This window comes from Haemaphysalis longicornis, unplaced genomic scaffold (assembly GCF_048455015.1).
Source record: "Haemaphysalis longicornis isolate Haplotype H1 unplaced genomic scaffold, Haemaphysalis longicornis Haplotype H1 scaffold_4, whole genome shotgun sequence".
NCBI classification, from domain to species: Eukaryota; Metazoa; Arthropoda; class Arachnida; order Ixodida; family Ixodidae; genus Haemaphysalis; species Haemaphysalis longicornis.
Window position 1 is genome coordinate 79,201,005 of NW_027526361.1, and position 11,976 is coordinate 79,212,980.

At 48.1% G+C, this 11,976-nt stretch overlaps 1 protein-coding gene across 1 annotated transcript in view; it reads right to left on the reverse strand.

Annotated features, from left to right (window-relative positions):
• Positions 1-11,734, reverse strand: part of LOC144179801 (uridine phosphorylase 1-like) — a 32,933-nt gene extending 21,199 nt beyond the window's left edge. Inside the window, exon 1 of the mRNA XM_077708237.1 lies at positions 11,709-11,734. Coding sequence (XP_077564363.1) covers positions 11,709-11,734 — 26 coding nt within the window. The remainder of the gene's footprint in view (positions 1-11,708) is intronic.
• Positions 11,735-11,976: the final 242 nt, after the last annotated feature.

An 11,976-nucleotide genomic window follows, 5' to 3' on the forward strand; every position in this document is an offset into this window, starting at 1 on the left:
ACCGGCCCTGCCGACCGCGACAAAAAAGAAACATTGATTAGGTGGGTAATAACCAGTGTCTCAAGCAAAATCGTATAAGGTAAAGGAATGTGCAAAAGAAATACGCACGACGTTGGGTTGCTACTAGAAGGTCCGGACCCCACTTGAGCCATCAGGTGAGAGGAAGCGATGCTCCTAAACGTTTAGGGTAGCTTTTGTTCGGATTACTGCACCCGTAATTTGATCGCAGGCTAAGCCCTTCTGTTTCCTCGTCTTCCCCCTGGGATAGTGTGTGAACCACTGGGAAATTATGCTTGAGATGTCGTTAATGATGATTCTGACGGTTTGCTGGTGGTGGCTACGAGGATGACGGGAACTTGGTCCGTGAATGAATGCGCGAATTTCAGCAATTGAGTTAGACCTGATCAATCAACCTTGTGGGTACGTGCCAAAAACTTTGAGGGTATCATCATCGCCTTTATTTAGGAAGAGGCCTGAGGCCCTGGTGTGGGTAAGGGGGGTAAAGGGAAGGAGAAGACCTTTATTACAAGTAATGAACGCATGAGGTTGTAATCGCTTAGAGTTTCTGTTCCGGTTAGCTAAAGGCATGGTTTGAGTGTTCACATATTCACTGGTCGTGGATAAGTGGATCACTGTAGGAAGGTTCTCACGACTACTGTCATGTGCACAAACACTTGAAAAAGTGTGGAAATCAGTCAGCCACTATACAACTGTGTACAGACCACTTTGTCCAGCAAAGATTTCTACCCTTTCAAGGGTGCGTGGATGGTCTCTAATAAGCTGCAAGTGCTCTATTAGTAAATGCGAGGCTGCCCGAAACTGTAGGAGTGCTCTCTGCTCCTTGAGAATGCTGACAAAACCGAATTACATGAGACAGATTGGACGTAGTCTGTGCCGCAAAGAAGGTACATTTAGATACCGAAGCCTGATTCTTCTCCATTTAGAAATGATGTCCGGTGTGTAAGCCGCATCCGCATGTACCCTGTTGGCGAATACTTCTTCTCGTCTCGACAGCGTCTTTAAAGGTGTCAAAAGACCAGGTGGGGAAGATTCAGCCAATCGTTGTCTGCTCAGTCGTTTGAATCGTGGGTACTCTTGTTGCCAGTTGGTAGTGGGTACGTCTGTTTGGGTGGACGCAGCGCACTGAGGGACGACGGGGCGGACCAAGAGACGATTTTCTACAGGTTCCCCGGCAGCATTATGTGCCAGTTGATTGCCCTGCACTCCTGGTGTATGTGCCGGTGTCCAAGCCATGCCGACTTTGATTTCTTTAAAAATTACGGGCGTCATAATGTAGGTGATGACCGCAAGTTTGATAGCATATTTTATATGCGAAGCATAGCTCGGAGTACCTGGGCATATTTTTCACCTCCGATGTTCAGACCCTGCTTTCTCAAAGTAAAAAATCATGCACTGCTCTGTCTAACGACGATGATGGTTGAACACCAAGCTTTCTGGTGATAGATTACTCGGTTGGCCAATTCCATCCTGCGAGTATGTGCCACTTTGGAGGTACACAGCACGTTTCTAGAATATCCACAGCAGGGGCCCTATTCTCGACTGCACAAATTGCCGGCAATTCAGGCAATTTTCCGAAAGTCTTTTCTGATTGGCTTTTAATTTTGGTCACGTGCTTCCGGTTTACAAAGCGGTTATGTGTGCTGTCGTCATTTTGACGTTTCATGTCGTTTACGGACACCAGTTCTAAGGTTTGCCTTATTTCTGGTTACTAAAGGCGCATAATTCTTGGCCGGCAATGAAAAACCAGACTAAATGCAGCGGACATGACAACGCAAGCCTGTCTTTGCTATTCAACAACAATACTGCCTGTAATACACACCCCCTCTGTGATTGGCTGAGAAGGCGTGACGTAATTTAAACAGTTGGCGGGAACGATTACATCATGAATCGGCAACTTCAGCCTTCGTAAAAGTGACGTAATGCTACGAAACAGCTTAAAAATGGCCGCTGTTTTTGTCGCAAAATACAAGCAAAATAGGGCAAAAAATTGCCCCGGCTTACCGTGCCGCGAAATGTGCGGCAATTTGCAGCAGGCGCAGTTTCGCATGCGCGCTGTTTAAAGCATGTTTTCTACCGAAACAAATTATAGTTTCAACTGCTTCCAAGTCAGCGATCATGGAACATACAATTAACATGCAGTATTTTTCTTTTATGTTTGGCAATAAAATAAAAATTATTTGTTTGGCGTAACCGCAACATAAGAGGGCAGTACAAGCCTCTCCATGACAAAGAAAACCCAATGCATGGCATTTGTCCATACTTGTCCTAGAAAGCTGTTGGGTCACATGATCGAACTCAAGAGAAAAATAACAATGAAAAGTGACTATTTGGTTCATTACAGCGCTGATTGCAGTCGAGCTTGACGAATGAGTGAATCGGCGACATCGGTGCGCTCCGCGGTTATCAGGCGTAGCGCTTCGCTGCTCTTATGTGTCATAGAAACGATGGTCGCGGCCGTCTTTTTCTGTGATCACGCCATAAACTTGTAACATAGCAGCAGACGATGGCGTGGCGGCGGTGGCGGAAGGGAAGGTGATAACGCAACAACGCTTGCATTGAAGCAGAGAGACCAGGTATGTTAATAAAAGCGATTGAAAGCAATAAATAGATACGGTAAAAAAAAATTGTGTGATGTTCCTAAGCTCGACATCCGCCTTTCGCTGGCTTTTGGATCGACGTTACTCGATCGCCTTGGGGTGTTGGCGCCAAATTTGACCTAAACAAATGTGTTTTTCTTGTCAGCCTCAACTAACGTCTTAATTTTTATAGTACATGCCAAGTGTTTTATGTCTTTCTTGCACAATATTTGATACCTTGGTAGCGATCTTTATGAGTGACTTGTCAAATTACACTGCATGTCGTCATAGCTATAGGTGCAGCACGTCACTGATTGCCTACGTCGTTCTTACGCAAAAAAACATGGGCGAAATGCCGGCAATTTGTGCAGTCGAGAATAGGGCCCCAGATCTCTGGTATGCCCTCCATAGGACCAACCTTTCGGATTTGGTCGGACGGCGTGATGTGTAACTTGCTGCTTGGCGTTTAGTAAGCTATTTTTTGAGTGGGTGCTGGTTTGAGGCGTTAAACGCCAAGATTTGACGTTAGGCCGAATGTTCTCGTCCTGAAAATGGGAGTTATGTCTAACGCCTTGTGGCCAACAGCCTTACGGCACGCATAGTAACGCCATTCTTCTCGTGACGCGCTTTTTGGCTGTCGTCTAAGTTTTCTCAACCGCTTCCACTATGTCGAACTGGAAAAATCGGGTATATCCTGGCGTAGTAATGCGATGGACCTAGGCTCGATTCCGGTCACGGGAAGCGTTCTTTTTTTCCCCCACATTCACTCATCACCATCGTCAGAGAAAGTTGGCTTTCCTGTAGGGCTACTGATGTACAAGAGCATCAGTTATGAGAATAAAGCTTCGCTTTAAAATGAACTAGGCCGGGTCATTATACCCACTGTTATGACCAGAGCACGAGGATGAATTGTTTATTTAAGACCATAGTCTTTCTTGGGCAACTTAAACCAACAAATTTTGGTCTGTCTGTATGTCTGTATGTCTGTCTGTCTGTGTGTATGTCTGTCTGTGACTCTATTCAGCTACCCGGCCAAAGTAAAATAGATACTGCGCAATAGTCTTATATACGCACAGCCAAATGTAAACATCTAAGCCCGGTTTAAACGGTCATACTTGTCAGCTTTGTTGAACAAGAACAAGACATTACGCAAATATGACAGGAAATTAGTACACGAGGGATATTTACAGTGTTCCTTTATTACAAAATTCATGGATGGTTGGTTTTTCAATAGCAAATGATATTCTTCATCTACTGCAGAAAAAAGCGCGCCTGCTGTTGCCCGCGCCACTTCCTGGTGGCATATGAAAAATCACGCGCAACAGCAGCAAAAGGTTCCACTAGCTAGGTTCCACGTTCTGCTTGGAAAACGCACGTGGAAGGCGGCCACGCGGTTCTATAAACCTTGAAGTCACCGCCTCGATTCACGCGCGTTTCCGCCGTACTGCATCGATGGTATCGAAGGACCCGGCCTGTAGCAGTAGAACACGGTAAATTCAAATCGCCTTGAGCAAACCTTTAGTGTGTTTACCTTGGGATGAGCGCTACAGTACAGGAACAGAATGAGAGGTGAGCGGGAATCAAAAAGGGGTATTTCCTTGAAAAACGTCTACAAAGACTATCGTCTTTTGACGACAGTTGCAACGAAAGGAGCAGGGCACAGGGGGAATCAAAAGAAATACGAACAACGGATCACACTGCCTCCGACACATGCCGCAGCATCTGGCTGCACTGTCACTAAACTGCCCGCATGCGTAGTTCTTTCAGAGCGTTTGAGAGTGTGGCCTACTGTTAGGGGAATTGCTCGATAAAGAAGCGACGCCGGTCCTTTATTTTGAGGCGTCATTTTATGCTCCGTCGGCACTGAGCGTCATGTTATCTAGTACATTGGAGAGCCAAGCGCGCAGCAGGCTGATTGCACATAGCGTGATGCCCTTCAACGATTATCCTGCTCAGTGGCGATACAGTGTGAAAAGGCGACTAAATCTAAACAACTGGCGTTGCTTCTTGATCAAGCATTTCTCATAAATGTAGGCCACACTCTCAAATTCTCTGAAAGAACTACGCATGCGCGCAGTTTACTGACTCGACAGCCAGACGGTGCGGCATGCGTCGGAGGCTGTGTGATCCGTTGTTCGCATTTCTTTTAATACCCTCTGTACACGTGCTTGCATGCAAAGTGGGTGGAGAAGGCTTGCACGCAAGAGACGTCGCCCATCCGCCAGCTGCTCCGCTAGCATTGTGGGCTTTGCCGGCGTGGTAATTTGCGGCGTGGGGTTAAGGTAAACGAGCACAAACCTATTTTGTTCGTGAAATTTAGGGAAAAATGTGAGGTTGATGTTCTTGCGCCAGCCTCATCTGCCTTTCTTGACTCGGGGGCCCTCACCAGAAGACCCAGGAACATGTGCGATATGTCCGGCTCCGGCAGCTCAAGCTGATGTAAAAAGCATGTCTTGTGGAGTGCACAGGAACAAGGACAGCTCGGGACAATCCGGTATGAGTAGTTGGTATTCTGTTGGATGAACCGGATGACTCAACTGGTGGGTGCAAGACCAGTACAGCTGGTCGCTAATGAACGTTCTACACAAAGCCGGACTGCATGTCTACCTGTAGACTTGACCAATGTTATCGATTCCTGACTAACTGTGATTTTTGTACCTCTTAGATCTCTTTTTTTTTGTTTTTATTGCGATAGTATGCCCGTTGGCATCAATACTGCGTCACAGGTATAGATTAACCCCCGTTTCGCGAAGAAACTCAAGCAGGGAGCGATGATGGGGTCTCCAAATCCACCGATGAAGGTCAGGTGGTCTGCCAGGGTGGAGGCCTGTGCCTCGGAGGTGTCTTGTTCTCGCCGCTTCGCTTTCCTAATTCTCACCTTGCTCTTGTTATCATACTTTCTTGGCTGTTCTCATCTTTACACCCTCTTTATATGTCGCATGGCAAAAACACAATGTTGGAGAAACCCCGTCCAGTGATGCAATCTCCTTCTAGGCCCCAGAAGAACAAGCGGAGTCTACACCAGTGTTGTAAGTTCAGGACATTCCACAGAACTACTGATTTCAAAGACAACCATTCTCTCAACCTCACTCCAAGCTGTCCAAACTAGAAGGAAGGACTCTTTACCCTATCCAAATGAATACCTTCATCCATTCAATTCCTCACACCACATCTTTCCCACTCAATTCTCCGCCCAATGCACTTCTTGCTCTAAGGCTGGCACACTAGTCCACTTTTTATTGGAGTGTGCGCATAACCCCGACCTCCCACTCTATTCTTCCCGCTCCATGAGCTGTGGGAAAACCTGATTACCAGCGACTGCCTGTACGTCCAGCAACTGGCATCTATCGGTCCCCGGTCATCACTTGTCCTCCAGGACTAGAGAACCTCTCCTACTTTATGGGTCATTAAAGACTGTTACTACTACTACTGCACGGGGTTTCTGATGACCGACGCAAATGCCGCCAGCAAAATATGTTTTATTGCGGTTGTGACACATCGCAATATTCTAAGCAAAATAACTACAAGAAAAAATGCCTTCGACATAACATTATTATCGGGAAACGACACGTCGCTCAGGCATCTCCTGTAATACGCCCAACGGGTTATTACCGTTTACATGTGGAACCACCATATCTAAAGGGCATTTAGCTTATTTTTGCACCTAGGCTCATTTTGTCTTCCACCAAGTTCGTCGCGTCGCGCTCTGGTCCTCTGTCATCTACCCACCGTATCTAAAACCTTCGCCTCTGGATCTAGAACGTGTGCCAAAGGTTTCCGGAACGCTAGTTCTTTCGTAATAGCCTAGCTACTTGCATATAGATTCTTCCTCTGCCTTTCTTCCTCCAGCAGCTTCATTTAGACTCTTTAATTTTAGACTCTTTAATAAAGAAAAGTAAGGCCGAATAAGGATGACTGGCACTTGCTCCCACTTGTTCTGCCGTCTTTGCCTTTATTGGTTGCGTCCAAGTTCAACATGTATCACCAACTAACACAAATTTTCACCTCTCAGAATTATGCACTAATGTAGCTTGCAGGCTTTTTTCCCGTTTACTGCCTTCAGCTGATATTGGCGCGCTGGCGCAGCCAATCGACGGGGCGTAGCAGGTGAGGTTTTCTTCTCTTGCTCACAAGTGACCAAGTATATGAACCAATATTCTACAACTATTCAAGAATGGGTCGGGACGAAACTCTTCGTGGGCCATTGAGCGTATCTCAATACACTGTGTGGATTCGCTGGTTCATCCTTCAACCCCAAAGCGCGGGATAAATGGGTGCTGTCAGTGATGAAGAATAGCTTAGACGCAAGAGCACAAGGCATATCGGCAATGCACTATTGCGGTTCTTTCTCAGTTAGTGAAATGGCCTCCCAGCCATAACACGTTCACACGTTCACAAAATGACAAATTGTTTCTTAACAACATAACAAAAAAGAGTCCAGAGCTTCACTTGTAGCTCGTGTGTTGGTCACACGGGTGCCTCCTACGTTTCTTGCTATAAGGCACTTCCCATAATTAATGAATAATAGAAGGAGCAGATTTGCTGCTTGTTCTGAAGCAGGCAAAGTGGAGAACACAAGCAAATACTTAGAGCATACAGAGCAGCCGGAACAAGAATATACACTCAGCGTCTTCATTCCTCCTAAAGAGGTAGAGTAATTAATGACGAGGGCCGCCTGAGGGCGAGACGGGAAATAAAGGCGCGGCTACCGGTGCCCAAGGAACCGTAAACGCCCCGAGATTACAGGGGTTGGTTCTTTAGGGAACTTTCGATACATCTTAATGACGGTTAAAGAAAAATCTTAGGCCAAAAAATCCACCAGGAATCCTTAGCAATCTCCGGTTTTATTGCTACCCGAACGAATCCCCCCACGCGTAATTGCCACTTTTTTCAGCTTTATATATTTTGCTTTCTGATGCGCCAAGACCGTATGCATTAGGCCAACCAGGCGGCATTGCTGCCGTCTGCCGTCTGTTGCACAAGATCAGCACTGGCTACCACGAAGCATAGGTGCTGTCCGGCTCCGTGCTTAAGACAGGCTGATAGAGCCACAGCACTCGAGGCTTCTGCCACCCAATCAGCAGATTTCCCTTCCTTTAACCGGTGATTGCGCTGCTGCGTGTACTTGTGCTCACATCCCGCGAGCTTTTACTGCGAAGCAGTATCTCTCTAACACCCCCCCACCCCTCCAGTTTCATTTCCGTGAAGCCGATTTACTCGGCGGCCCCGCCGCGCTCCTCTTCTCCCCGCCGACACCGCTTTCTTAACTGTTATTTCCCTCGACACCACCGATGCGTCTCCACAAGCTGCGAAATTGGCTGATGACGGCAGTAGCGCCCTTATGAGGCGTTACCAGAGCAACTTGCCCGTTTTGAATTCCGACGTGAGCCCATAATTCTTTTTCAGCATGAAAAGCTTCCCGCACGACCTTTCCGCCCGTGTATTTCACACCTTAGCACGCACCCATCACAGGTTGCCGGTTATGGGTGCACTGTGTGGGGGGGGGGCAACCAGGGAGCGTGCATACACAGCTAGTCTTCATGCCGCTACCGGTGACATGCGCGTTGTGCTGGCGGGAAATTTAAACGGGGAAGTCTCGCGGCTGAATGCGGCCTGTCAGCTGTCCTAATAGTCGAGCGATTTGAGTTTAGGTTGGTGTGTTAAGGCCGAACCGTATCGAGCGTTTTTTCACGCGATTCGCTCGGGTCGGCGTTGCGCGTGCGTTTTTTCGACGCCCGCGTCGACGATTCCGCGCCCGCGGCACCATCTGCCTTGGGCAGATTTTGACGCGCGTCGCGCGCGAAAGTGGGAAGAGCCTGGCGACTTGCGCCAATGGGGAGGCGCGCGCCTCATGGCGGCAGTTTCGAAGCGCTAGAGAGAGCCGGCTGCGTCCGCCGGGGATGTTTAGGCTTATCACCCCAGCAGATATTGAATGGGCGCTTTCACTAGCGGCGCGGATGATGTTTTATAGTACCGTTTTCACCCGCATTATAAGCTCCTTTACCGCACAAGAAACTTCGTTCCTGCATTGAGCGGCATTTTAGAGAGCGCTTAGAAGCGGTCGCTCGAGCTCCTGACACCACTTCGCTGCCGAAGCCGCCGCTGGCCGAGGCGCGCGCAGTGCGGGTGGCTACGCGGCAGCCCGTGGCGTGCGCAGCGCGCTTTCGGGAGCAGAAAACGGTCCATGCGGTTCACGCTTTAGACAGACCGTGAGATGCCTACGACTCGGGAGGGAAACGGACAGCCATAGGTCGGCAGGCTCACTAACGAGTGCACTCACCTCGCCCCCCCCCCCCCCTCACCACTCGTGAGTGGTAAGTGAGCCTCCCCATTGTTTTGGACTGGCGAGTGTCAGTGAGAATGAGTCCGAGCCCAATGCCCAGTGAGCGCCGCTCACAACTTCCGAGTGCGAGTGCCACTCGCAGTGAGCTCCGCTCACCACTCGCAAGTGCTCTCGCGCCGTTTGCGGGGCTTGCCGCGGTGAACGCCGCTATTGCGCTTGTACACGCTGTTCGCTATTCATCACAGGAGCCGCTCGCTATGATGGATACTAATGGTGGGATTGCTTTTAGCGTCGGAAATACGTCATCAGTGAGTTCCTGATATGGGCTACCCTAGAATTAATACTGTGGTAGTGTGCTGATTTAGGAATGAGATTTGGATGGCCTTCTCACACCTTACGGCACTAATACTGTTCGGTTTCATGATTCATGGAAAGCCTGCTGCAAACAAACACTCGCGTGAAAGTGGTGACGACGAATGCTGAGCGTGAGTGAGTGCGAGTGGTGATGGCGAGTGGTGCGCGTGAGCGGTGAGCGTGAGCGCATGTGAGTGCGAATGGTCACGGCGAGTGGTGAGCGTGAGCGCGTGTGGATGCGAGTGGTGGAGGGTGCGTAGGGAACACGAGTGCGAGTGAGTGCGAGTTGTGAGGGCGACTGGTGAGCGTGAGTGTCAGTGAGTGCGTGGTGAAAAATATATTTTTTTTGTGAGTGTGAGTGGGTGGCGCCCAGTTTTGTCGAGGCATGCGGGCAGCCGAATGTTTGTCCACTAGAATAAAGCTCGTTCCAGGACAGGCGTGTGCCATTCGCTCAGAAGAACAGCGGGAATATTAGGAGCGTTTGCCGGAACAGAAGCGCGAAAGCGTGCTAAAACAACAAAAAGAAGCTGCGGCCACCGTTTCCATCGCAAGTACCATCTTGTCGAGTAGCTGGGAATCACTCCCGGATGAACAGCAACGCCGACGTGAGCCAATATTTCTTGGTCATCTTGAAGGGCTGTCCGGTCGACAATTTTGGCGGTGCCTTTTGTTCTTTGCGTTTGTTTTTGTACCTTCACTGATGGCCCATACCCACGTGGGAGATTGACGAAGAAGGTGCCCTTTACTTCTAAGCATGTGCACATGGTCCTGGTTGCCGATTTATTAGGCACTAGTTGGGAGTGGAGGGAGGGGGTGGGAGGGTGCACGCGCACATGTAGGTTTCATGAAATCACTGATGGCATGTCCGTTGTGGTGGTGGGAGGTTTAAACGTGTCCGTCCACTGACCCAATGCGAACCTTCGGTGTCCTCAGTGGTTGAGCGGATTCGGTTGGTGTGTTAAGCAGACAGTAAGATGCCTACGCTAGTGTACAGCTCCATGCGTGTCTACTAGAATAAATCTTGAGTCTTTCAAAGTTTCATTGGAATAAGTGCTGATTCCTCGATGGCAAATTACAAAAAAACGTTTTTTTGCTTCATGCATTTCGTGTACTGCGTCCAGCTTCGCATGTCATCCTTCTTCACAGAGCGGAAGGGCTCTAACACGTAGCACCCATTTGGGAAACACAAAACGCCCCTCCTTGTGGGTCTCCGCGCATGGTAAACTTTACTTCATCTTGGATGCACAATACAGGACTTAGTTTAGTCCCACCCGAGCAGTCTGGTTGAATGAAGGCGGACATCGTGCCTTAAATGTACGTAGGAAGACATTGTTGGCATGCAGGGAACTCTTGCGCAACAGTCTAGGTAGAGGTGCTTTCTGCTGAAACTGTGATGGCGAGTTACCCGCCGCGGTGGCTCAGTGGCGGAGGGCGATAGAAAATGAAGGCCCGAAGAAAGATGGCTGTGGCATTAAACATGGCACGCAGTTTGTTGAGTGCAGGAAAGACATTATCTACAGGTTTCCGTTCAAATGTGGAAAGCAGTATGTTGGCCGGACGGGTCGTTGCCTCAACATTCGCCTTCGCGAACATCAAAGTTCTTTGAAAGGCTCACTGCACTCTCATGCAGATATGCACTGCAAATAGTGCACAAAAAATTGTAGACCAAAAGTAATTGACACGGCCGCCATTGATTAGCACGCAAAGCGATTCACAAGGGAGATCATGGTACCTTTTTGCATTAGAAAGGGAGGAACTTCTTGCGTCAGCCAGCCATCTGTACAGTTATCCGATATCTAGTTCGCATTTTTGGAGGGGGTTTGACTGGGTTTTCTAGTTTTCACTACACATGCCCCTGTGATTATTTGGGGATTACTTGCTGCTTTCGGATATAGATATTTTTTTCGTTCATATGTATTTCCCAAATGTACCGATGCTATCAACGTTTTGGTAATAACGCAGATTCATGTTCTTGTTCCTTGTATATATATATATATATTTTTAAATAAAATTCATTTTGTAGTGCGCCTCTTCATTCGTTTTTGTGTCTAAGTAGCGCTTTTTCAATGATGAACGTACACCAAGAAGCCCAACTGGCAGTTCTAAGAAATTTAGATGGGCGGATGAGATCAAGATGCTTGCGGGGATAAATTCTTCACAGTTATCACAAGACCGGGATAATTAGAGATCTATGGGAGTAGGCGTAAATATGCTGCTGCTGCTGCTGATGATGATGAAGTTTTGTTGGCTAGTTGTGTGGTGGGCATCAGCAATGCTCAGGTGCCAGTTTTACTGAGATACTGGCGGTGTTAAACCGGTATATATGAAACATACTGACCAGTTTTATTTGAAAGCTGTGATGTAAACGATAAGTGGCGTGGAATATTTTTGTGGCGATCATAGAGTATTTAGCTCGCCTACTCGCAGCTATTATGCGGACAATATGCCTTCATTTTGTTCAAGTTGGTGCTTACCATTCCCGCTTGGCGTACTTCCTCATTGCTCTTGTGTATTGGTGTTACTTATAAACGTAGAAATTTTTTACTTGGCACATTTTGAATCCAGCTGACCACCCCCAAGGTGGTTTTCATTTATGGCTTGAAGCATTCTTGCACAGGTAGAAGTTTTGAAGTGTGACCTTAAATTTTGCACTACTCGCACAAAGTTCGTGTAGCATGGTCGTCCAATCACATCACGCATTATAGCTTGTCTCCCTAATTTCTAGCTTAGTGATAACGCCGT